Genomic DNA, 26361 nt, shown 5'->3' with positions numbered 1-26361 from the left:
ACATATGAAAAGTGTGCCTTGGAACATATTCCTGTGCTAGGCAGCCTCCTTTCATTCACTTTTATTAAAAATTTTTTTTAAAAGGACAGGCTTTTTAAATGATGCACGCCTGTAATCCCAGTGGCTTGGGAGGCTGAGGGATGATTGAGAGTTCAAATCCAGCCTCAGCAAAAGCAAGGCACTAAGCAAGTCAGTGAGACCCTGTCTCTAAATAAAATACAAAAGAGGGCTGGGGATGTGGCTCAGTGGCTGAGTGTTCAATCACCAGTACCAAAAATATAAAAAATTTTAAAAAAGTAAAAGGCTGGGTATATAGCTTAGTGCTTGCCTAGCATGTGCAAGGCCCTGAGTTCAATCCCCAATACCTAAAAAAAAAAAAAAGACCATGGACTTTATCCCTCAACTATGGTCTAGGGTCACTAGATCCAAAACCTCAAGGGGAAGCAGCAGAAAGGAGTTGTGGATTTTCTTCCACCAGATCCACTAACTCTTCCTCCTGCAACAGTTGCCCATGCTTGCCCACCCTCCCCTCTTTGAGAGCAAAGTGAACCTTGCTTGATTTCATAAACCCTGAGCATAAACCCAGTGCAGATGGAAGACTGAACATCAACATAATTTCCCCACATTTTTTTTAATCACAGTTTTGAGACCCCCCAGTATATTAGGTCTGATGCTGGAAACACACCTTGAACACAGCCTTTGCCTGGTAGTTTAAAAAAACAGATAATTACTGACCATTTTTGTTTTGTAGTAAATTCTATATTAATAAGGTTGTGGGCATGGAGCAAAGAGGAATAAAATCACCAAATCTGCTAGGTAGTGTGGGGGGATGCATTTCAATAAAAATATTGATCATTTTAGGTCTGTAGTAATCCTTTTGGTTATTCATGCTGATCAGAAACCTGATCCCTGTGATAAAGTAATAGTGAAAGCTGCTTTTGTTTGGTAGCTGAGTTAAATTTAAGGATTCACATGCTAACAATAGTCCTTGAGTTGATTTCTGCCATTTACAAACCTGGGATAACTGAGTTGCTGAAGAGAGGTGGTAATAGCTTTAGTGAGGAAGAGTTCACCTTAGTCTGACACCAACTACCCAGGTTCAAACCCCAGGTGAGTGAATGAATATGTATGTATTCCTCCTGCATGACCAATAATAGCACTTGATACAGGAGACAGGAACTTTTGACACAATGACAACAGAAAAGAAATCAGGCAAGGCTTTAAATGGGATGAGAAAAATGTTCGGGCTGCCTCCCCAGGCCCAAACAATGGAGGAGGCCAGCCTTTTCTCATATTTTTCCACTGTCACAAGTATAATCTTTTTTGGATGTTGATAGACCTTTATTTATATGTGGTGCTAAGAATCGAACTCCAGTGCCTCACACATGCTAGGCAAGTGCTCTACCACTGAACCACTACCCCAGTCCATAAATATAATTTTTCCACTAGTCAGGAATATGATAATTTTTGAAAGGAATTTCTTCCATGTGAAAAATGAGGTCTGCACTCACTCACTGGTCGATTTGATTTAGTGTAGGCGCAGACTGGGCAAAAGACCCTGTCCTAAAATAAAAGGGCTGGAATGTAGCTTAGAGGTAGAGAACTCCTAGGTTCAATCCCTACTAACACACACATACACAAAAGGTGGGGTATGGAGGGACGAACCACAGATTTAGTGGGGAGGGGTATGGGAAGATATCAGCAGATAACAGATTATGAATTAAACTTGTGAGTTTATCCGCCCCTTTGTCCCTGTGGTGGTCCCTGTTGTAAGAACTAAGTATAAGTGCCTGGCCCCTAGGTAAATGCTTACGATGAAGTATCAGCTGTACTTATATGTATGGCAACGTGGTAACATATCATAGTGCATAGTAAACGTGCTGATTTCATCTTCACAGCGGCCTGCCCCAGTTTCTTCACATTTACCTTTCCCACCCTCCTGATGGGTCCACTTTGGAAAGGATTCCCACGGGTTACCAGGATGGCCCTTGCCTCCCAAGTGCCTGCAAGGGGGGGGTGTCCTTAGCTTCAGCCCCAAACGCTCAGTCACCACGAGGGGGCAGCCGCTGCCCGTGAGCCGTGCACATGGTAGGGCCCGCAGTCTTTCCGGGGGCCTGGGCCGGGACTCCAGTTTAGCGAGCGAACTTCATTCCCAGAGAGCCATGCGACATCTCAGCCTCTTCTAGCGGAAAGAGAAGTCTCCCCCAACTTTCAGAGACGCTAGGGGTGGGTGGCGGGTGGAGAGATTCGGCTGCGTGCCGGACGGCGCAGGCGCGGAGGGCCCACGGAACCCTGTGGAGCTGAGTACGGAGGCACCAACGTCCTGGAGGCGGCGCTACAACTGACTTTCTGGCCGCAGTGAAAGGCGGCAGATGACCTCAACTTGCGGCCTTGAGCTTGCTGGGCCGCTTTCCTGTCCCCCTACTTTTCTTGCATCTCAGTAGCTTTCTCCGGCTTTTGCTCGACCCTCAAGCTGGTCAGTGCGCAAGAGAAACCGTTTTAGAGAGGGAAAAAAAAATCCCATTTCCTTTTTTTTTTTAAATACTAGTTTTATTATATGATTACTTATAATATTAGCTGTATTAATATATTAAGAATCAGAAGTGAATGACATTTTATTTTACCAAGAACAATCCCAGTTGCGGCAGCATGTTCAGTGACAATCATTTAATCCTGCAGCCACCACATGCCTATTTCAGGTAATCAGGAAGTCATCATCCAAGCTTGACCCACCCCTACGGGCTCAGGTTGTATGACATAAAAATAAGACACGTTTTCTTTTCCAGTAAATACTGCTTTTTGTCATACATCCCCCCAAATAATCTTACTTATATAATGTACAAAATTGTAATTTTTTTAGCCTTAAGAGTTGTCTCAAGTAGCTTTCATTTTGGAAAGTAATAAAGGCCGCAGACAGCAGCAAAATGATCCTCTGGACTTGGTACTTTTTAAAAAAATATTTACTTTTTAGTTGTAGTTGGACACAATACCTTTATTTATTTTTATGTGGTGCTGAGGATGGAATCCAGAGCCTTGCCGGCTAGGCCAGCGTTCTACCCCTGAGCCACAACCCCAGCCCCTGGACTTGCTACTTTTGAGTTTTCATTTTTGCTTAGAATACCAATTTAAAATTAAAACAAAATGATTCCCACATTATCCTCATGTAGGAAGTCTTTTTATGTACACATTAACACAAGACAGAAATGTCAAATTGAGTACTTCCAAAGAACCTTTCCCATTTCTTTCCTTTTTTATTAGCTCACCAATTTCTCAGAAGCAGCCTGGGTCAATAAGACACAATTTCTAGCCGCTAGCTCTAGTCTTGCTTTCTATAACCTTGATCAACGACTTGAGCTTTTCCTTCAGCTTCTTCCTTTCATTCACTGGAATGAACCAAAGCCTCCTGTCCACACATTTGATCTTCATTTCCCCCTTCAGCTACTTTATCACTTACAAAGCCTGTTATTCCGTACTCTTGCTGAGTTTGACTGAATACTAGATGTCCTTCATACCTCTCTCAACAAGGATAACAGTGTATGGCTTCTTTGTTTCTGGGTTGACACATTTGTCTGCCACAATGGCTGCCACAGTATCCCTAAACATCTGCTCCAGCTGTGTGTGCCTCTGAACCTCTCTGTTAGTCAAAATCTGCTTACAGATTTCAGTTTGGGTCATATGTTCCAAATGCACTAATGAGATCTTCCTTCTTTGCAACCTGACCTTTAGAAACATTTACAAACACTCAGTGGGTTTGCAGAATTCCATCCAAGGTCTTTTTCCATGCCGCTGTGCCTAAACCTTGTTCTCGAAGCAGGCGATCTCAAAGCACTTACCTTAGCGCTTGAAGCGAACTACCACCACGTAGGTCAGAAAGATCTGGTTGGTTGGGTGAGGATGGACATATCGGCCACGTCGCGTCGCGGCTGGGAAATCAGGGCCCTCCACACAGGCCCCATTTCCCTCTTGATTCTCCTTCACAGTGGAGACTTTTTAGAACAAGTTATATTTATCTTGGTACTGGGGATTGAACCCAGGGGCACTTTAACCACTTTACATACATCCCCATCCCTGCCCCTTTTGTGTGTGTGTGGCACCAGGATTGAACTCAGGAGCACTCAACCACTGAGCTGCATCCCCAGCCCTATTTTTTTATTTTATTTTTTATTTTTATTTTTTTACAGACAGAGTCTCAATGAGTTGCTTAATGTCTTGCCATTGTTGAGGCTGGATTTGAACTCGGGATCCTCCTATCTCAGCCTCTCTGGGATTATAGGCCAAGCCATCATGTCCGGCCCTTTTTTATTTTGAAGACAGGGTCCCACTAAATTGTTGAGACTGGCTTTAAACTAACTTGAGATCCTCCTACCCCAGCTTGAGAGTTGCTGGAATTACAAACTTGGACCACCTGGCCCAGCAAAAATGGGTCTTTCCAAAACCCATAACCCAGTTTCAGTAATTGTCAACATATGGCCAATCTTATTTTGTTTATTCCTCCTAACCCCATTATTTAAATCAAATCTCAGGCAACATAATAGCTCAACAAGATTTTATACGTATTTTTTTTCACCAGGGATTGAACCTACAGGCATTTAACCACTGAGTCACATCCCCAAACCATTTTTAATTTATTTTAATACAGGATCTTGCTAAATTGCTGAGACTGGCTTGAGCTTGCTATCCTCCTGCCTCAGCCTCCTGAGCTGTTGGGATTACAGCCCAGCTAAAATCGAAAAATGTGAAGGAGACTTAGTTATTGCCCTGCTAACTAGTTTTTTTATTTCTTTATCTTAGCTTACTACAGGCAATTATGCTTAGAACAGAAGCCAAAGGGAAACTGTTCCCCAAAGCTCTGGTCCCTGGTGCCATGAGGATGCCAATGAACCTGAAGAACCAGATTTACCGCATAACTTTGGCCCTCAAGCCTGACTAAACATAAATGTGCATATCTCTACCGACCCTACACCTTGGTTCTTCCACCATTTAATGCTTCAGTAGGTTTTTTTTTTTTGGGGGGGGCACCAGGGATTGAACTCAGGGGCACTCTACACTAAGCTACATCCCCAGCCCTATTTTGTATTTTATTTAGAGACAGGGTATCACTGAGTTGCTTAGCGCCTCGCTTTGCTGAGGTTGGCTTTGAACTCTCGATCCTCCAGTCTCACTTCCTGAGCCACTGGAATTACAGGTGTGACAGGTGTGCTTCTGTGGGTTTTGGAAAGGCAGAATGGCTGAGACAGAATGTAGATTAGTGGGTATAAAGAAGTCGAAGGAGACCCAGTGATGTTTGGCCTCAGTAACTGGAAGAGATACTGTTGATTTAGGGAAGAGTGGGTTTGGGAGAAAGGTCAGGAGCTCAGTTGAGGATGTGTGAAGCTTGAGAACCTACACTGACCCAGGATGCAGGATGTAGGAGTCTGGAGTTCAGGGGCTGTGTTTGGGCTGAAGATGGAAATTTGGATGTTGACAGCCTCGAGACAGAGTAATTTATGGCTTGAGTGGGACAGACAGGAAGACCAACACCTAAGGCTTGGGGATGCCCAGGATTAAGAAATCAAGGAGACATACAAATATAATGCACCAAAAAAAAAAATTGGAAAAAATCAGGAAGACAGAACTAGAGAACGTGACTGTCCTGGATAGTGACTGCTATAAGAAAGTGCAATTAGTTCTGAGATCATAAAACTGACAGCCTCATCTAGTCTTAAGGAGGGGCACAGAGACAAAAGGAGGGCTCCAGGCAGTGGGCACAGTAGTGCAAAGGCCTGGCAGTAAGAAGTAACAGAGCCTAAGGACAAGACAGAGGACTAAAGCTGCTCTGTCTGCCAGGGAGGGGTGTGGTGAGAAGGAAATCCAGATTAGTCATCACCAAAAGATTTATCATCAACCAAGCCCTGGTTTAGACCTGGTCCTGCCACCCTCTGTGACCCTGCCTGTCAGAGCCTCCATTTTCTCTCCTGTTACATCTTGACTCATACAAAAAGCTTGCATAGCAGTTGCCTTGGCCTAGCCCCAGCAAGCCCTCAGGAAGCATTAGCTGCAACTGCAGTCTGTGTTCTGTGATCTTGTTATTTGAACTATTATTATATTAATTATATTATTGAAGAGTCATTGCATAAAGGTAGTGGTTAAAGATACAGGCTATGGAGCCTAGCTATTTGGGTTTAACCTCAGTATACTTATCTGTAAAATGGGGATAATAAATAGCACCCATCCTATAGGACTACTATGAGGATAAACAAGCTAATATTCATGAAGTGCTTAGAAGAGTGCTTATCAATTCTTTGTGTTTGTTTTGGGGGGGTATCAGGGATTGAATTGAGGGGCACTCAGCCACTGAGTCACATCCCCAGCACTATTTTGTATTATTTAGAGACAGGGTCTCACTGAGTTGCTCAGCATCTCACTGTTGCTGAGGCTGGCTTTGAACTTGTTGTGATCCTCCTGTTTCAGCCTCCTCAGCCACTGGGATTACAGGCTTGCACCACTGCACCTGGCCAGTTATTTGTTTTTGTCAGTATTATTTAAGGATGAGCAAGAGTCAACCAGCTGGAGTCCAACTGGGCTCTAGGTTACAGGAACATGGGCACATACAGGCTAACAGCTGTCATTTTCTATGTTTATCACTTAATTCTGATAGAGGCCTACTAGGGTGGAAGTAGCAACTCATGCTCCCATTTCACAGATGAATTGATTGTTCAGAGGCATCAAGTCAGTTTTTGGGTTGCAGTTATTATAGAGTTGAGCCAAAATTCAAATTGAAACCTACCCAACCTTCAGGAGAGAGTCTAAGTGCCAGATAGACTGCTGAGGAACCCAGAAAAATAACTGGGCACACATAAATTGGAGGTCCAAATTGTAGGGCAAAAAGGCCTCTAAAGAGGATATCAGCCAGTAGCACTTTCCCATGCCAGTAATCCCAGAAACTCAGGAAGCTTAGGCAGGAGGATCCAAGTTCAAAGCCAGCCTCTGTAATATACGGAGGCCCTAAGCAATCTAGCGAGACCCTACTCAAAATAAAAAGTAAAAAGGGCTGGGAGCTGTGGCACACACCTGTAATCCCAGCGGCTCTGGAAACTGAGACAGGAGGATCCTGTGTTCAAAGCTAGTCTCAGAAAGGGCGAGGCGCTGAGCAACTGAGCGAGACTCTGTCTCTAAATAAAATATAAAATAAGACTGGGGATGTGCTCAGTGGTGGAGTGCACCTCAGTTCAATCTCCGGTACAAAAAAAATTAAATAAATAAATAAAACAAAGGAGTGGGTGGGGATATAGCTCAGTAGTAGAGCGCCCCCCCCTTTCAATTCCCAGCTTAAAAAAAAAAAAAAGCATCAGCTGTAGTCTCAAAGGGGTCCTTGGAACATATGAACTCAGAAAACTGGCCAAGGCCAAAGGACTTCCTGTATCCGAGGCTTTCTTTAGAGACTGTTAGACTGAAGGTGACACTTTAGTGTCGTCCACGAAAAAAAAATAATAGAGATCCACAGACTATGGGCTGGGGATGTGGCTCAGGCGGTAGCGCGCTCGCCTGGCATGTGTGCGGCCCAGGTTCGATCCTCAGCACCACATACCAACAAAGATGTTGTGTCCGCCGAGAACTAAAGAATAAATATTAAAAATTCTCTCTCCTCTCTCACTCTCTCACTCTCTCTTAAAAAAAAAAAAAAAAAAAGAGAGAGAGATCCACAGACTCGGCTGCAGAAGGCACGGGGTGACCAACATCTGGGATGCGGCAGGGGCCAGCAAAATCCAGTCTGCCTTAGCCCTTGCCACAGTTGCAAGTGTCTGTCCCCAGCTTGTAAGCCAAACAAAACTGGGGGCCTCTAGGTGCTGTTTGTCGCAAAAAAGTCAGGATAAGGGCTACTTGTTGAGTCTCTTTTGGAACAGACTGAACGATTGAAGTCAGGTCTCGGGGCGAAAATTCACAGGACGCGGGGAAGGTTACCTTGGAGCTCCAGTTCGTTCACGCTGAGCTGTGAGAAGGCTCAGCACCTGCCTGGGCGAGGTTCGAACCTCAGCACCGGAAACCTGCCGGGCTGAGCTACAACAGGGCAGCCCGTTACGCCGGGGCGAGGCCGCCGCGCGCAGGCGCACTTTTCAATGCCGGCTCTAGGACCGCGCGGATGACGCCCTGGCGCCTTGCACTGTCTACGGAGAAAGCTGCGGCCTGAGTCACGGGCCCCGCCCTCTGGAGCCGGACGCAGCGGGAGGCCCGGGAGTAGCAGACCACAGACAACCCGACCGCCGGACGTGTAAGTGAGGCGGTGACCGCCGGGCCCAGACCCCCCACCCCCTGCATACCGCAATCCTGAGTCCAGCAGCCCCTCTCCCCAGACCCAGCGAGACCCTAAAGCCCCGGCTTCAGGGGTCCGAGAACCCATTATCTCGGATTCCAACCCCTAGGCCTGATCTATCCTCATTTTCCTATCCAGCGGACTCCTCCCCATTCTCGGTCTCATGATCTAAAATACAAGCCCATAGATTTGAGGTGCGCCCCTTAAATTCTCCCTTGGGGCGTCCAGAACCACGGTCTAGGATCCATGCCCCCAGTTCTAGTGCAGATCTTGATATCCCGGGCCTCTGACTTGGGACTCGAACCCTCAGACCCAGGGTGACTTTGTAGTCCCGTTGCCGAGAGTACCCAATTGCACCAAGCCACTTTCGGAATTTCCTAAACCCTCGCCCCCGGTGGCCTCCGGGCCAAGGGTCCCCGATCCGCGAGCTCGACTCGCCGAAGACCCCCAGGTTCAATTCCGGGGCTCTGGATCTCAGATTCGAGCGCCCAGACACACCGGGCACCACTGCCACCACAAGGGGACGCCATCTGGAGATCCCGCGGCAGACCTGTGCCCATCCCCTTAGCGATGTCTATACACGCACTCAACCCAAAGTCCCTCAAGCTCGACAGGTACCTTTTAGACCCGGGGCTTCAAACCTGAGCCTTCTTCCTCCCTACCCCACCCAAAGGAAAACCACCCTCTATCAGAAGCCCAGACCCCTCGCCGTAGGATCGGCCTCCACCCCGAGGCCTCAGATTCTTCTCCCAGGAACTGCAGCCGGAAATGCGTATTTTTGTGGGAGAGGGAGGACTCAGGGGCGAGGCAGCTACCTGACCCCCTTCTCCCTTTCAGGAGCCAGTCGCAGTCATGTTCCTGGTTAACTCGTTCTTGAAAGGCGGAGGCGGCGGAGGAGGAGGCGGGGGCCTAGGTGGGGGCCTGGGGAATGTGCTCGGAGGCCTGATCAGCGGCGCAGGGGGCGGCGGCGGCGGAGGAGGAGGTGGAGGAGGAGGTGGAGGCGGTGGAACTGCCATGCGCATCTTGGGCGGAGTCATTAGTGCTATCAGGTGAGGCGGGGTCTGGAGGGGCGTGGTCCAACACGAATAGAATGGGATAAACGTGGAGAGTGGTCGGGGCGCTTGAATGGGGGGGGGGCTGGCCTGGGCAGAAAGGTGGCCTTAAGAAGAGGGCCCTAATGAGGCTGATGTTACCTTGTGGGGGCGGGGCTTGTCATGGGTGTAGTCCCCTTATGCGGGTCAATACGTGTGGGCTCTAAGGGGGCCGGTCTGTTGCTGGTGGGGGAGGGGGGACTTAATGGACAGTGCAGCTTTTATTAGCTAATCTTGAAATTAAAGTTCTGGAGGAAAACCAATGAGTCTAGATGACACTTAGTAGGGGTGGTACTTGACATAGGTAAAATCTGCTGTCCTAGGTGAGTTAGTGGGCCCAGGAGAGGTCAGGATCTAATGGAATAGGGGAAATGGCCAAGAAGGAACTGGGCCTGTTAGAGAACTGGTTGCATTCACAGAGAAAAATGCCCTGGCAGGGTGGGGCAGGTTGTCTGTTGATGCCTAATTAGCCTTCATCAACAAGCAGTGAACCCTCAAAGCGACAGAGCCTAACGGATCTGGGTTAGGATGCTGGGAAAACAGACATTCAGAAGTGATGGAGAAGGGTCCTGGGAAGATAGGACCTGAGGAGGATTAAGCCCTGGGAAGCTGGGGCGGAGCCTTTGTGAAAAGAGTCTTTGAAGGGCTGTTGTGAATGAAGTGGGCAGGATCTCAGGTTGATAATTGAGTGGGACCAAGATGATTCTGACATCTGCTATTGGATGGATGTGCCTTGGCAGGAATGGATTCCACCATGGGGGGTGGGACTGTGGGATGTGGCTGGCCTGATGGAGTGAGAGGAGAGGCAGAACTAGGGATCTGTGGATTGGGATAGATGAAGACAGGGACAGATGAAGATGAAGGGACCAGGTAAGGCGGGTGGGAGGTTGGGATTTCGGGGGTTGGCGCTGGAGATTCTGAGGGCTTTGCCCGTTGGAGGCCCCGCCCCCCCGTACTAACTCCTCCTTGTCTCCTCTTAGCGAGGCGGCTGCACAGTACAACCCCGAGCCTCCGGTAAGCGGCCCTCCACAACCAGAGACCCCGCTTCTTCTGGGCTTTTTCCATCCCTGCTCCTATAAATAAGCCTCCCCTCCCCCTCTTATGAAATTTCTCTGTCATTAAGTCTCTCCCTTGCCAAGTCCCCAAACTAGCCATGGGTTTCAGCCGTGCCACATATACTTCCTGTTCACTAACCACCGCTTGTCCTCTGATCTTTAGGCTGCCTGGCCCACTCACTTTCTCACCAGCAGTGCTTGGGTATGGGGAGCCAAGGTACCCTTCCCCATATCTCCTCTGAGATCTTCTCCCTCTGCAGCCCCCGCGCACCCATTACTCCAACATTGAGGCCAACGAGAGTGAGGAGGTCCGGCAGTTCCGGAAACTCTTTGCCCAACTGGCTGGAGATGTAAGTAACCTGGGGACCCTGGCTCTGTCCTAATCCTTCTATGTCTTTCCTTGGACTATTCTTGTACACATATATTTGACCGACAATCCCAAAGTTCTTGTTCTTCTTCATAACCCATCCAGACCCCTTTCAGTCTTCCCCTGACGTGCCCCTAATTTCTGCCCTCAGGATATGGAGGTCAGTGCCACGGAACTCATGAACATTCTCAACAAGATCGTGACCCGCCGTGAGTGTCCAGGGTCAATGCATGGGGCAGGTTTAGAGGCCTAGGTGCTGGGGTGGCTGTGATCTGTGGCCTCTGATCTTCAACATGTTCCCCACAGACCCTGATTTGAAAACTGATGGTTTTGGCATTGACACATGTCGAAGCATGGTGGCTGTGATGGATGTATCCTTTTGGGCTCAGACTAGGGAAGGACATGGATAAAGAGGGAATTTCTTTTCTCTTTCTTTCCTTTTTTTTTTTTTCTCTCTCCTTCTCCTCCCTACCCTTTCTTTCTTTCTTTCTTGAACCCAGGGATGCTTTACCACTGAGCTACATCCAACCTTTTGCATTTTTTGAGACAGGGTCTTGCTAAGCTGCTTTGAGCTTCACTAAGTTGCTGAGACTGGCCTTGAACTTATAATCCTCTTGCCTCAGCCTCCTGAGTTGCTGAAATTACAGGTGTGCATCACCAGGCCTGGCTTAAGGGGAATTTTCTGAGAGTATGTTTGGGACTGCTTTCATACCCAGTGACATGAACTTGCATATATCAGAAAATACCCCAGAGACACGTAGCAATAAATAACATCACCTGGCACTTTACTTAGGTTAATTGTCTGCACCTCACAGACACCCTGATGGTTGGGAAAATTATTATACTACATTTTATAAGTAAGGAAACTGAGGCTCAAAGAGAAGCAAACATTTGTCTGAAGTTATAAAGAAGAGTAAATGAGAGAATAGGAATTTGGACACAGGACTTTTGAGCTTGAGAATCCAAGCTGATAACACTTACATGTACAGAAATTCACAACACATGCCATATACCACATATCATGTGGTATATGAAGGCATATACACAGAAGTGCATGTGGGCTAGTGATGTAACTCAGTGGTACAGTGCTTTCTTACCATACATGAGTCCCTGGATTCAATCTCCAGCACTACAAAAACAAACCAACAAAAAAATATGTAACCACACATGGGCCAGTCACTAATCTTGGGTACAGGCACACCTAGAACGTAGAGCAATATAGAAATATGAATTCACATCATGATCATACATATATTCCATAGGGTGAAACAATACCAACTCTACTTCTTAGCAAGTTCCTGACCCTCTCTGTGCCTTAGTTTTCTTGCCTGCAAAATGGGCACAGTAGTGCATATCTGTAAACCCAGCTACACCAGAGGCTGAGGCAGGAGGATTATAAATTTAAGGCCAGCTTCAGCAATTTAGTGAGACACTGACTCAAAATAAAGGATTGGGGACAAAGTTCAATGGTAAAGCCCTTCTGGGTTCAATCCCTAGTACCAAAAAAAAAAAAAAAAGAAGAAGAAGAAGAAAAGAAAATGATGACTGCCACTGGAGTTATATGCAAGAGATTGATTCAGCACAGTGTATAGCATAAGTGGTCTATACACATCAGCTGTTACTATGATCTGACTCTGACTTTTCAGTTTTGAATCTATTTTCTTCTCTGGAAGTAATCCAGGTAGGGCTGGGGTTTTGAGGACTTAGTGAGAAAAGTGATGTTCCTGAATAGCTTACCACAATATCTGCAATATACTAAGTAACTTAATAAGTCTTAACCATTGTTGTTATTTGAGAATTTATTAAATGCCAGGCCCTAAGCTAAGGGCTTTATATTAATATCTCATTCAGTTTTTGGGTGTGTGTGTGTGTATGTGTGTGTGTGTGAGAGAGAGAGAGAGAGACTGGGGAGTGAACCCAGGGCCTCACACATGCTTGGCAAGTGCTCTACAGTTGAGCTACATTCCTAAGAGATACTTGTTATAACCTTATTTCCTTAAAATTTTAAGATACTAGGGTTTTCTTATTTCTGTTTTTTGGTTCTAGGGATTGAGCCCGGGGGTATTTTACCACTGGGCTGTTTCCCCACCCCTTTTTTAATATTTTGAGACAGGGTCTTGCTAAGTTACTGAGTGCCTCGCTAAATTGCTAAAGTTGGCTTGAACTCATGATCCTCGTGCCTCAGCCTCCTGAGTTTCTGGGATTACAGGCATGCGCCACCATGCCTGTTTTTTACATGTCCTAACACATATTAAATCAAGGTACTATCTAAAATTTTATAAACCAGGCACAGTGGCACACACCTATAATCCCAATGACTCAGGAGGTAGACAGGCAGGAGATCCCAAGTTCAGGCTAGCCTGGGCATTTTAGGGAGACCCTGTCTCAAAATAAAATGTAAAAGGCTGGGGATGTGGCTCAATGGTAGAGCATTTGCCTGGCTTGCATGAGGCCCTGGGTTTGATCTTAGTACTGGGGGGAAATGGGGCAGAGAGTGCTAGGGATATACATCAGTGTTCGGTCTAGTGTTTGCCTGCCATACATGAGGGCATAGAGTGGCTGTGATCTCTGGCCTCTGATCTTCAACCTGTTCCCCCACAGACCCTAATCTGAAAACTGATGGTTTTGGCATTGACATGCCATAGCACGATGTCCATCATATATATAAATGAGGACATAATTCTTTTTAGGTGAAGAATTTGTGGTTTGAAGAAGCACAATATAATATATAATATCCCATAGTTATGTTAAAAGAGTGTCTTGGGAATATAGCTCAATGGTAAAGTGCCCTTGGGTCTAATCCCTAGTATCATGCATGTGCGCGCGCGTGCGTGCGCACACACACACACACACACACACACACACACACACACAGAGTCACCAAAGGAAAAAGAGAAAGATATGTAGATAAAATGAAAAATAAAACCACACCCCATGTGACATGATGGATTTTTGAATGGGAGCTGGCATTTTAGTCCAGGTTCCTGAATTTATAATATTGTCATGTGTCTAGTGCATATAGTATGCATATCCGTGTACAGCTGTCATGGTGTTCTTAACAACCTCTTGCCAGAGTGACACCACAGGCAAGCTGGGCTTCGAGGAATTTAAGTATCTGTGGAACAACATAAAAAAGTGGCAGGTGAGTGGCAGTCTTTTGAAATTTCCTAGCACCCAAGACCCCCAATCCATGGAAGCACCATGTCCCATGATGCTCAATCAGACCCTGTCCTATCTCTACAGGCCATATACAAACAGTTTGACTTTGACAGATCAGGGACCATCTGCAGCTCTGAACTCCCAGGGGCCTTTGAGGCAGCAGGTAGGGCTGCCAGGGACATGGTGGTGTTGGGGGTGGGATTGATGAGGTAGTTGAATCCTGGGAATTAGAGTAGGTTGGGCCACTTGGCCTTCACACCTAAGAGACTGAACCATTTTCAGGATTCCGCCTGAATGATCATCTCTACAACATGATCATCCGGCGCTACTCTGATGAGGAAGGAAACATGGATTTTGACAACTTCATCAGCTGCTTGGTCAGGCTGGATGCCATGTTCCGTGAGTAACACTCCAGCTCTCTTCCCGGGCAGGGATTTGTTTAAGGTCTGTTCTCCAAAGTTGCCTCTAAGCCTGACTTTGAGCTGTGCAGTGCTAAGGGCAGAGCAGTGATGGAAACAGCCCCAGTTCCTGTCCTTACAGAGCTTATATTCCACTAGTAAGCCACAAGCATGACAGTTGAGACTGGTACTGCTGGGATGGGGCACCTTTTCAGAGTGATCAGGATTATGAGGGGAAGCTCAGGGGAGAGAGTGATCTGACTGTGCTTGGGGAAGCCCCAGGGAGTGCCTTTCACAATGAGGAGGTACCTGAGACAGCCCAGGGGTCAGGGAGACCGCCCTGGAGGGGAGGGCACATATGAGGGAGGGATGAGGAAAAATGAATGTAGTGAGAGCGCAGGGACCAGTGTTGCAAGCCAAGGAAACAGTCTGTGTAAAGGCTTTGAAGGGAAAGAGGAAATGGTGCTTTGGGTGCTTTTTTGGTAGTTCAAAGCATGTTGAAGAATGGGAAGTTGGGGGGCATGGGAATAGGAGGATCGGTAGGAAGTAGGGACTAGGTCATGAGGGCTTGCTTTTTTTTCTTTATTTTTTGGGTGCTGGAAGTCAAACCTGGGACCTTGCACATGCTAAGTACATGCTTTACCACTGAGCTATACCAAGCCTTTCTTGGGGGGAGGGCGGGTACTGGGGATTTAATTTAGGGGCACTTGACCACTGAGCCACAACTCCAGCCCTGTTTTTGTTTTTTTTTTTTGGATTTTATTTAGAGACAGGGTCTCACTGAGTTGCTTAGCACCTCGTTTTTTGCTAAGGCTGACTTTGAACTCGCTATCCTCCTGTCTCAGCCTCCCAAGCCACTGGGATTACAGTTATGTGCCACTGCACCCAATGACACCCAACCTTTTATGAGCATTAATGTATTGAATCCTTATGACATCCTGGAGAAGTAGAAATTATTATCCTTATTTTTTTTTTGGTAAATATTTTTAGTTGTTTAATTGACTTTATTTTTTTTTTAAGAAAATCATTCTTTTATTTATTTATTTATTTATTTATTTTTTATATGGTGCTGAGGATCAAACCCAGTGCCTCACATATGCTATGCAAGTATTCTACCACTGAGCTAAAACCCCAGCCCTACTATCCTTATTTTATGGAGGAGGAACCTAGGATTCAGGGAAGCAAAATTGTGTAACTGCGGCCACTCAGCTAGGAAGTCGGAAAATCAGAATTTGAACTTGGGTCTGTCTGAGATCTGAACTGAATAGAGTGAGAGGAGGTATGAGCAATGGGCAGCCGGTCAGGCCATGCAGGGCTGTGAATACCAAGTCCAGGGGTGCCCAGACTCTACCAGTGGCATTGGAGAGCTTTAACAAGTTTTAGGCAGGAGAGAGACAGGCTCGGGTTTGGCTTTTGGAAGATGCTTTGGCCTCCCAAGAGCCCGGGGTAGACAGTGCATTAAGAATTGAAAGAGGCTAGGTGCAGTGGTGCATGCCTGCAATCCCAGTGATGCGGGAGGCCAGGGCAGGAGGATCATGAACTCAAAGCTAATCTCAGCAATTTAGTCAAGCCCTAAGCAACTTAGTGAAGACCTTTTCAAAAAATAAAATAAAAGGGTTCGCTCGGGATGTGGCTCAGTGGTTAAGTGCCCCTGGGTTGAATTCCTGGTACCAAAAAAAAGATTGAAAGAGAAAAAGTAGAAGATAGAGGGAGTGGACAATAGGGCATATAATGTCCCAAGTTACACATGAGAAGGCCCAAACCAGGCACAGTGGTACACACCTGTAATCCAGCTACCAGAAGGCTGAGGCAGGAAGATCTTAAGTTGACACCATCCTGGTCAACTTAGCAAGGCCTTGTCTCAAAATGAAATATAAAAGGCTGAAAGTATAATTTATCTCAGTGGTAGAGAGCCCCTGGATTCAGTCCTCAGTACTATCGAGAGAGAAAGAGAGAGAGAGAGAGAGAGAGAGAGAGAGAAATGGCCCTTGGATTTTCTAGCAAGAAGACCAAGTAGTAACTGTGATGAGTGCAGTGTCCAGGACACCATGTGTGTAGATGCCTGCCTGGTGACACTGTGAGTGATGTGAGTGTGTGGGGGAAGAGACAATGTGGCCCCTGTTTGCATCAGTTTAACTGTAGGTAGGAACCTAGAGTCAGTTTCAGCAGTGGGGATCACACCAGTTTTTTGGGGTAGGAATTGGAGTCTGCAGAGCCTCCCCAATATCCTGTTGGTGGAGACTGGAGAGAATGGAGCATAGATGTTAGTGGGAGGCTTGGGGTTCCAGTCCCAATTTCTTTCCTTTCTTTTTCTTTTTTTCTTTTTCTTTTAAGAGAGAGAGAGAGAGAATTTTTTAATATTTATGTTTTAGTTCTCGGCGGACACAACATCTTTGTTGGTATGTGGTGCTGAGGATCGAACCCGGGCCGCACGCATGCCAGGCGAGCGCGCTACCACTTGAGCCACATCCCCAGCCCTCTTCCCTTTCTTATTTTGTGACACAGAGCATGTCACTTCACTTCTCTGTACTTCATTTTTAAATGACAATCACTGGGCTTGATGGTACGTGACTGGGGAGACTAAAGAAGGAGGATTGCAAGAAGGAGGCCAGCATGGGCAACATAGGGAGTCCCTGCCTAAAAAAAAAAAGAAAGGATTCGGGAAGTAGCTCAGTGATAGAGTGGCCCTGCTCAATCTCCAATACTAACCACTTATCTCACAGAATTGGATTCAATGAGTTAACATATGAGAAACACTTTGCACAATGTTTGGCACAGAGTAAATGAGTCAGCTATGACTTTTTTATCATCCCATTGAGTAGTATATCATTATCCTAATCTCCCCATCCCCCATATAAAAGTATCCTTTCTTTCTCCTCCAGGTGCCTTCAAATCTCTTGACAGAGATGGCACTGGACAAATCCAGGTGAACATCCAGGAGGTAAGAACCCCCTTCCTTAGGTGTGGGTACTTAGAGAGACTCTGTCCCTCACCCCTGTATACCAGCTCAGAACTCTGCCCCCCCCCATCCTATTTTCCCGACAATCCCTGAGTGTAGGCAGAGAAGAGGGTCTGGTATTCTGGGGTTCCCTGCTCCTCACTCTGTGCCTTTCTCTCTCCAGTGGCTACAGCTGACTATGTATTCCTGAATGGCAATCCCAGACCTGTCCCCTCACTGCCTCGCCATCGGAGCCACCACAGATCCTGGGTTTCTCCCAAGGCCCAGCCTGTTTGCAGTCACTTCTTCATAGGTCCTGCTACCCACAGACCTTTCCTTCACCCAGTCCTTGAAACCCAGTTTCTTAGGCAATAACCAGGGCCCATCATGCCCCAACATGCCATACCCTGAGTGTTACCCCAGCTCTAAGACATTCTAGTATGTTCTGCCCAAGGGTCGCCCCACCCCTACCACACCCATCTCACACACTCTCCATTACCTCTTTCCTATATCTGTGCCAAGCCAAATACTCAAGTGGCTTCCATGCCCCAAGGCCCTGTCTCAGTTCTGAGAAGATCACTCCAATTCCCACACACCCTGGCACACTCATTCAAATTACCACCCAAGCAGCCAAATAAACTCCAGGCCATTGCAGGCCTGCACACCCCAGTGCCTTTGCCTGTACTCTGCTTACAGCCTGCTAGGCCCAGGAGGAAATAAATGTATCTCAGTTGCTGCTCCCTATTCGATCTGCCTCCTGTTCTGGGAGTCCAGGGGTGGCTTGGGCTCTGGGGAAGAGAAAGTCTTGGGAGTAGGATAGGTGGGGTAGGGTGGTTTTGTCTATCTCCATGCCTTATCCTCAAGATCTGCATATCGCTCAGAGCCTGGTTCTTGCAGAGAATCCCACACAGGCCCTATGGAGCCTGAGGCTGGGACCCAAAAGCCCAAGTAGTCTCTGCTTCTCCTTCCAGAGCCTGAGCTTGTAGGAGGTGTCAGTGCCCTCTGGATTCTGTCCCCCAGGGTCATGTTTGCTCCTCTTTCAGCTTTGTTCTTTGAGCCAGTCTCTGTCATCACTTCCCTCTGCCTCTTACTATGTCATGGGCTGTGCTCAGTGGCTTCCTCCCTCAGTGGGTCTCTGTAGGGCGAGGGGCTGCCATCTGGGTTACAAAGCCCCTGGATACCATTCCAGGTCTCCAAACCCCGAAAAGCAGTCCAGGTGTGCTGTCTGAAGCCTTCAGCAGACGGCTGGGAAGCAGCAACATCCTGGTTCCGCATAGGGGATCAAGGGCCAGGGTAATGGACTGTCCACAGGGCAGACATTCCTGGCTGGTGGGAGGATGGGCAGGGACACACACACAAGAGGCCAGAGCTGCGTTGGGTTCCCAAGAAGCCAATTTATTGATGTTTATCCAAGTCCCTTAGGTCCTCCAAACTTCTTGGTCTCACTTCTTGTGGGGGAAGGAGGCCCAGCCAAGGCAGTACAAGCTGTAGACACTGCCTGGGATGGGAGAGTGGGGGATACAGAGTGAGACCCTAATCTCCCCTCCAGACCTCATCTCCCACTTTTAAGCCCCCCTACAGGTTCCCCAATACCATCCAGAATCCCAGCCCCAGTTCAGATGTCAGCTCCCTTTCCAAACAGGTGGAACCCCACCCCACTCCCCACCTCCCACCCTGAAGGCCTTGATCAGTCCCACCCTGAAGGCCTTGATCAGGACCAGAGAAGGGGCTTAGTCCTCAGCTTCTCCCTGGGCCCCAGACCCATCACCAGTCCAGCTCCCTTGCCGAGACAAACCCAACTCCCAAGTAGCCAGCCTTGACTCCAGTCCCATCCACCAAACCTGGCCAGCTGAGGACTCAACCCCTTCCCAGATTGCTAATCCCCAGCCTAGACACTTAGCAAAGGCCCCGCCCAAATGCCAACAGGAACCAGCCCCCTTTTCCACAGGTAGCTCAGGACCAGCAAGCCCGGCACTCACCCCCCAGAGTCAGCGTCATAGTCAGTCGGTACAGGATGTTGTCCGTTCCCCCGCCCTTCAAGTGCACTGGGAGGTCATTGTCCGCCTGAGTGTGGGAGTGAGGAGTGAGAAGGGATGCTGGCTGCCTCACTCACCTCAACCCCAGGCCCTGCTCAGAGACCAGGCCTGCAGCCCTGGCTCTTCCCCATCCCGCCTACCTGGAAGAGTTTCTGTTTTTCGGGCACTCGGTTCTGAAAGTGGTGCCTGGTGGTTGAGCTGAAGGAGCGAATCAACGCCTGGGAGACCTGAGGGTACAGCAGGTGGATGGGTTGGAGGCAGCTGGAGGGTCATCCCTAAATGAGGCTGGTGAGGCCTGTACTTGGGGACCAGTCTATCCCTAAAGCGACCTAAAAATAAGATTCAACTGCCAGTGAGGGCAGGGAAGGAGGGGCCTATCAAGAAAGGCCTGGACGAAGAGTCTTAGTGCCTTGAGAGGACGGCTTGAGGTTAGAAGGCTGGCTGGAAGGTCCTGGAAGGCAAGAGGACATAAAAAGGGTCTCCTGTTCTGGCAATCCAAGTCCTGAGGGGTGAGGGTTCCTAGATTCATGGGAGGAAAACGGGTCCCTGGAATATCAAGACTAGGTCCCTCGGGCGTTTCTAGGTTGCCTAAGAAGTCCCAAGTAGGGGTAGGGGTCTCAGTGATGCAAAGGGAATCCTGAATGAAGGAGGTTTAAATCCGGGGATCTGGGCCATGTTAGAGGTCCTGGCTGTCTCAGAAGATTGGGTTTTGGAGGAGGGTCCCAAACCCTGAAGGGGGCTCACGTCCCAAGACCCCAGATCTTGGAATGTTTAAGGAGTCGCGGGTTATGGCAAGGGCTTCTGGGTTGGGGGCTCCTGCCCAGTCCGTGGGGGCCCTCACCCGCAAGGCCCTCATTCTGCGTCCTCCTCTTCGGCTGGAGTCACCTCCCCTCTCCGCCCAAGGACACACGGTGTCCTCCCCCTGGTGCCCTCCCCCTCCCGGGGAATCCAAGCCACGCCCCCTGCGTACGCGGCAGGGCAGCTGGCTGGGGACTTGGCTTCGCCCAGCTCTTGACAGCTGAGGATGTGACCTCCGCCCGGGCTTCGCTGGGGGCAGGGAGCCCAGCCCGCGCCGTGAAGGAAGCACCCATCTGCTTTCTCGGGATTTCTGTGGGTCCAACAGGAGAGGAAAGCCGTGCCCGGGAATGCACGTTTGGGTGGTTTGCGGGGCCAGGGCAGTCCTCCCCCGCCCCCCAATCTCTGCCTACGGGTTTGGTTACGGAAGAACGAGTAAGGGCAGTGACTGCACCTCAGAGATTTAGTTTCCTCATTCGTAATACGAGGGCAAGTCGGGATCTTCCTCAGAGTTTGTTGAAAGCAGTAACTGAGCTCATATGAGAGACGAGAGCATAACTGAGCCTACACAGTAATTGCAGAGAAAAAACCATGGCCATTATTTTTAGCGGTAAAGTATATATGTGTGTATGTATGCATATGTGTGTATATGTATTCCTACCCCCCCCCACACACACACTTTCTTTTTCTTTCCTCCCCGCCCCCACTCCTCCTCCTCCGTTGGAGTCCAGGGTCTAGTGCATAAGGCTGGGCAGCTGCTCCACCACTGACTGAGCTACATGCTCCCAGCCTCATTGCCTGCCCCTCCAAAAAAAAAAAAAAAAAAAAAAATTCTTACTTGTAATTGAACCCAGGAGATCACATATACCAGTCAAGCAGTCAAGCTCTCTACCACCAAACTATATCCCCAGTCCTTTTATATTTTATGTTTTTAAGAAGACAGAGTCTTCTTAAATTGAACTGCCTGTCCCGATCCTCCTGCCTCAGCCTCCCCAGTAGCTGGGGTTACAGGTGGGTGTCTAAATGTGTTTATACTTGATTTTTGTTTTATCAAGGATTTTTTTTTTCTTTTTTGTACTGAGGATTGAATCCAGGTGCACTCTCCCATGGAGCTACATCCCTACTTCTTTTTATTTTGAGTTACCAAGGCTGGCCTAGAACTTGCGGTCCTCCTGCCTCAGTCTCCCAAGTGGCCACTGTACCACACTAACCAATGTATTTTAAAGCAAATGCCAATATCATATCTCATATTTAAATGTTACCCTACAGAGTGCAGGCAGAGGAGCAGACAATTGGCAATTGGAAGGGTGGGTGTGTGGTGGGAGTCTGGGTACTTCAGGGCAAAAGGTTTCCTACCATCTGAGTCACAGGATCACTGGGAGTTTGCAGAAGAAACGAATTGATCCATGTATGACCTTCTGGATCATAGGTGACCCAAAGGGTAATACATTTTTTCCCCAGTACTGGGGATTGAGCCCAGGGGTGCTTTACCCCAGCCATTTTATTCTTAAGGGTTCCACTAAATTGCCAAGTGCTGGCCTCAAACTTGCACTTAGCCTCTCTAAGTCACTGCTTCGGCCTCCCTCCTGGTATTACTGACATGTGCCACCATGTTCAGTAATAAAACTTTCCTTATCTCACCAAGAGGACCATGGTTACAGGCTGGACAAGGATTAACCCACAGGTGCCAGGATGTGTGGAACAATATCTTCATGTAAAAAGCAATGAAGTCCCAAATCTTGGAGGAATCTCTAAGGTTTTGTACACAAACTTGGAGTGGTTTGTTTACATACCAAGGACTGGAGTGCCAGCCTTTCCAGGAGGGAGGCGACAAATTCCTCTTTATTGTTACTATTAACTTTTTTTTTTTTTTTTTTTGTACAAGGGCTCGAACCCAGAGGCACTTAACCAATGAGCCACATTCCCAGCCCTTTTTTATTTTTTATTTTGAGACAGGTTCTTGTTGAATTGCTGAATCTGGCCTGGAATTTGCGATCCTCAGCCTACCAAATTGCTGGGATTACAGGCGTGGGCCACCACATCTGGCACCTGTGTGTGAGGGGGTAGATTCTAAAAGTCAATGCCTAAGGTGAAAATAACGTGTTGTTAAAACTTTTCCTGAGCCAAGTGTGGTGGTGCATACCTGTAAATCCAGTGTCTCAGGAGGGTGAGGCAAGAGCACGGCAAATTCTTTCATGGGAGAAGACATGTCTCCGGAGAAAGGTTGACAGAATTCCCAGAGATAAGAGGGAACTTGACTCTGTCTGGACCATCAGGGTCATGGCATATGTATTGGAAAAGAATTTCAGCAGCACCAGTCTTTAGAGGTTTATTTAGGAAAATAGATACAAATTCAAGGGAGTATGCAGGCTATCTCTAGAGTAACAGCAACTATTGATATGGGGCGTTAATGTTTATAGAGATGGTTGCTAGGGGCTGGACTAGAGGTGGAGCTACATAGTTTTGGGCCACTTTTATTCTGCACTGTGTATTGCCCGCACCTTACAGGGCAGGGACAAAGGGCATGTTGCTTAGGAGATGCAATTATTCCTGGGTGTTTTCAGGAATTCGTGGTTCATGGGCACTTCCTTTGAGACTCAGTATCTTTGCCTTTATTCTCAAATTCCTATTTCAGTTCCACGCCAGCCTCTGCAATTTAGCCAGACTCTGTCTCAAAATAAAAGGGCTGGGTTCCCAGTACCATAAACAATAAAAAAGCAAATATTTCCCTTGAAAACACCTTATAATGGAGCCATTTTGGAAACTAGGACATCATCTTTTATTATGTCAAACACAGCCCTTTCCCCAGGCTGAAACACCTCACTGTGGCTTTGTCTAAAGATCAGTGTTAGGTTTCAGTATAGAGAACTTATTAAATGAAAATGGTTCAGAATACCCTACAATAAGGTACCCTGAGAAAATTGCAGAAGCAGAAAGTTCACTCTGACCTACTCCCCACCCTGACCCCAGCCTCTTTCTGTATGAAGCTTGGTCATAAAAGAAATCTCTGACTTATCTTGCCTGAAAGTAGGTCCATAATCCTCATTTCAGAGTTGTCCTGCCTATACACAGAGGCAAGAATCTGAACAAATAGGCCCTGACAAGTGACATCCTCCACCTACCTAGCCTCCACCCCCAAGAACTAAGTTCTTCACCCTGGAAGGTAGTGTGGTTGCTCTATGTATCTATATGTTGACTTTATTTTGTTGTTTATTTATTTAGGTGCTGGGGATTGAGCATGCTAAGCACACACTTTACCACTGAACGCTATGAATAGCCCTATCTATATGGTGACTTTAGACTCCATTGTGCCCACAGCACATGGCATATGGGTGGACTTGATAAATATTTGTTAAAGGAAATATACTCCAAATGTTCTTTGACTTGATAGGACGTAACTGGGTGGAGAGATGCACAACTATAATTCCAGCTACTCAGGGGGCTGAGGCCGAAGCAGAAGGATCACACTTTTTCTTTTTTAATATTTATTTTTAGTTGGACACAATATCTTTATTTATTTATTTATTTATTTTTATGTGGTGCTGGGGATCGAACCCAGGGCCTCGCAGGAGCTAGGCGAGCACTCTACCACTGAGCCACAACCTCAGCCCCCGGATCACACTTTTTTAGGGGGTTGTTTACTAGGGACTGAACCCAGGGGCACTCAACCACCGAGCCACATCCCCAGCTCTATTTTGTATTTTATCTAGAGACACGGACTCACTGAGTTGCTTAGCACCTTGCTTTTGCTGAGGCTGGCTTTGAACTCATGATTCTCCTGCCTCAGCCTCCTGAGCTGCTGGGATTACAGTCATGCACCACCATGCCCAGAATCCCCAGACCTTCTTATTTTTTATTTTGAGACAGGGCCTGGTTAAGTTGCTTAGGGACTTGCTAAATTGTTGAGGCTGGCTTTGAACTTGTGTTCCTCCTGCCTCAGGAGAGTGTAGCTGTAAAGGAAGCAGATGACTCACTCACATTGCACATCACTTGACAAGACTCAGTCTCAAAATAAAAAGGACTGGCGATGTGGCTCAGTGGTAGAGTGCCCCTGGGTTCAATCTCCAGTACTAAATAAGTATATTAAGTAAATAAGTAAGATCTCAGTGCTTCTCTTAGCTTCTATCCATCTTGAAGATATTTCTGGGCATGGGCCCACTCACCCATCTGTTCCTTATAATCTGCTCCTGTAGCGTCAACATTTGGGGAAGAAAATAGAAATCTATCTAGAACATGGTGGTATACACCCTAGAGGGGGATCCCCCCTCCCTCAAGGTGGCGAGGGGCCCCCTCATTACCTATAATCCCAGCAGCTTGGGAGGATAAGGCAGGAGGATCCTGAGTTCAAAACCAGTTTAAGCAATTTAGCAAGGTCCTAAGCAACTCAGTGAGACCCTGTCTCTAAATAAAACACAAAAAAGGGCTGGGGATGTGGTTCAGTGGTTAAGTGCTCTGAGTTCAATCCTTAGTACCAAAAGAAGGACAAAATCTGGGCTGGGGATGTGGCTCAAGCGGTAGCGCGCTTGCCTGGCATATGTGCGGCCCGGGTTCGATTCTCAGCACCACATACAAGCAAAGATGTTGTGTCTGCCAATAACTAAAAAATAAATATTAAAATCCTCTCTCACTCTCTCTTTAAAAAAAAAAAGAAGGACAAAATCTAAAGTTTGGTGACTTAGTCCATTTTTTGTTGTTGTAACAAAATACCTAAAACAAGGTAATTTATAAAGAACATAATTTTATTTGGCTCATGGACCAAGAGGATGGGAAGTCCAAGAACATGGTGCCAGCTAACTGCTTGACTTCCGATGAGGCCTTGTGCTGTGTCATAACGTGGCAGAAGGGTAGAAGAGGAGGTGAGCACACAGGAAAGAGAAAGCACAAGGGCAGCTTTGCTTTATAACAATCCTTTCTCAAAATGACTAACCCACTCCTGGGACAAAGACATTAATTCCTTTTTCTTTTTCTTTTCTTTCTTTCTTTTTTTTTTTTTTTGGTACTGAGAATTCAACTCTGGAGCACTCGGTCACTGAGCCACATCCCTAGCCTATTTTGTATTTTATTTAGAGACAGGGTCTCACTGAGTTGCTTAGTGTCTCACTGTTGCTGAGCCTGGCTTTGAACTGCAATCGTCCTGCCTCAGCCTCCTGAGCCACTGGGATTATAGGTGTGCGCTGCCAAACCTGGCTCAAATTCATTTTTTCTTTTTTTCGTGGTGCTGGAGATGAAACCCAAGAATTTATGCATGCTAGAGAAGTGTTTTATCACTGAGCTATATCCTCAGCCCTTTCAATTTTATTTTTATTTTGAAACAGGGTCTCACTAAATTGCCTAAACTGGCCTTGAACTTGTGATCCTACTGCCTGAGCCCCTGAGAAGCTGGGATTAACATGTGTACTCCCACACCAGGCTATTAATCCCTCTTTACACTTAAGATTTGATCTTAAAGTGTAAAGATCACTTTAAGATGATCTTTACACTTTAAGATCAAAGTGTAAAGATCATCTTTACACTACCACCAAAACGACCAAATTTCAACATGAATTTTGGAGAGGACAAGCCATATTTGAACCACAGCAACTACACATTTGGTGGAGTCCATACAAAATGGAGACCCTCGTTCAAATAGCAGGGGAAAAGTGCTATTAAAAGTATTAAAATGGCGGGGCTGAGGTTGTGGCTCAGCGGTAGGGCGCTTGCCTAGCATGTGCAAGGCGCTGGGTTCAATTCTTAGCACCACATAAAAATAAACAAATAAAAATAAAGGTAGTGTGTCCAATTACGACTAAAAAATATTTTTAAAAATATTAAAATGGGGGGCTGAGGTTATGGCTCAGCAGTAGAGTGCATGCCTAGCACGTGGGAGGACATGGGTTCGATCCTAAGCACCACATATAAAACAAATAAAATAAAAGGTATCTGCCAATTAACAATTAAATAAAAAAATTTCTTTAAATATTAAAATGGGGCTGAGTTTGTGGCTCAATGGTAGAGCACTCGTCTAGCATGTGCAAGGCTCTGGATTTGATAGTCAGTACCACATAAAAATAAATAAATCAAAAAGGTATTGTGTCCAACTACAACTGATAAAAATAAATATAAAATAAAAAAGTATTAAAATATGCCAGGCATAGTGGCACATGCCTTAACCTCACTACTCAGGAGGCTGAGACAGGTGGATTGCAAGTTCAAGGCCAGCCTTAGCAACTTAACAAAGCCCTAAGAAACTTAG

The 26361-nt window shown here is 47.0% G+C and overlaps 2 protein-coding genes and 1 pseudogene across 2 annotated transcripts; 1 reads left to right on the top strand and 2 right to left on the bottom strand.

The window, feature by feature from the left end:
* Positions 1-624: 624 nt before the first annotated feature.
* Positions 625-8295, bottom strand: LOC101968996 (ribosome maturation protein SBDS pseudogene; annotated as a pseudogene).
* Positions 8100-18042, top strand: Capns1 (calpain small subunit 1). The gene is made up of 11 exons (XM_005341949.5): positions 8100-8248; positions 9128-9339; positions 10362-10395; positions 10697-10786; positions 10955-11012; positions 11110-11174; positions 13877-13945; positions 14047-14125; positions 14245-14361; positions 17243-17301; positions 17483-18042. Exons 2-11 carry the CDS (start codon positions 9143-9145, stop codon positions 17507-17509), a joined length of 795 nt encoding a protein of 264 aa, XP_005342006.2. The 5' UTR covers positions 8100-8248; positions 9128-9142; the 3' UTR covers positions 17510-18042.
* A 630-nt stretch (positions 18043-18672) lies between these two features.
* On the bottom strand, positions 18673-20319 carry Cox7a1 (cytochrome c oxidase subunit 7A1). Its single transcript, XM_005341950.4, has 4 exons — positions 20176-20319; positions 19475-19561; positions 19278-19362; positions 18673-18796 (listed from the first exon to the last, which is right to left on the bottom strand). The coding sequence occupies exons 1-4, from the start codon at positions 20188-20190 to the stop codon at positions 18741-18743; spliced, it is 243 nt and encodes an 80-aa protein (XP_005342007.1). The 5' UTR covers positions 20191-20319; the 3' UTR covers positions 18673-18740.
* Positions 20320-26361: the final 6042 nt, after the last annotated feature.

This window comes from Ictidomys tridecemlineatus, chromosome 15 (genome assembly GCF_052094955.1).
Source record: "Ictidomys tridecemlineatus isolate mIctTri1 chromosome 15, mIctTri1.hap1, whole genome shotgun sequence".
In the NCBI taxonomy this organism is placed as follows: domain Eukaryota; kingdom Metazoa; phylum Chordata; class Mammalia; order Rodentia; family Sciuridae; genus Ictidomys; species Ictidomys tridecemlineatus.
The sequence above is the reverse complement of the archived record's forward strand: the minus strand, read 5'-3'. Positions and strand labels throughout refer to the sequence as shown.

What these genes read in the sequence shown, in the direction of transcription:
- Capns1 (XM_005341949.5), top strand. Translation starts at nt 9,143, where the DNA reads ATGTTCCTGGTTAACTCGTTCTTGAAAGGCGGAGGCGGCGGAGGAGGA. An exon ending in AGTACAACCCCGAGCCTCCG is followed by an intron (nt 10,396 to 10,696) that starts GTAAGCGGCCCT and finishes CTCCCTCTGCAG; the next exon opens with CCCCCGCGCACCCATTACTC. An exon ending in GCATGGTGGCTGTGATGGAT is followed by an intron (nt 11,175 to 13,876) that starts GTATCCTTTTGG and finishes ACCTCTTGCCAG; the next exon opens with AGTGACACCACAGGCAAGCT.
- Cox7a1 (XM_005341950.4), bottom strand. An exon ending in AAAAACAGAAACTCTTCCAG is followed by an intron (nt 19,363 to 19,474) that starts GTAGGCGGGATG and finishes TCCCACACTCAG; the next exon opens with GCGGACAATGACCTCCCAGT. An exon ending in TATGACGCTGACTCTGGGGG is followed by an intron (nt 18,797 to 19,277) that starts GTGAGTGCCGGG and finishes CTCCCATCCCAG; the next exon opens with GCAGTGTCTACAGCTTGTAC.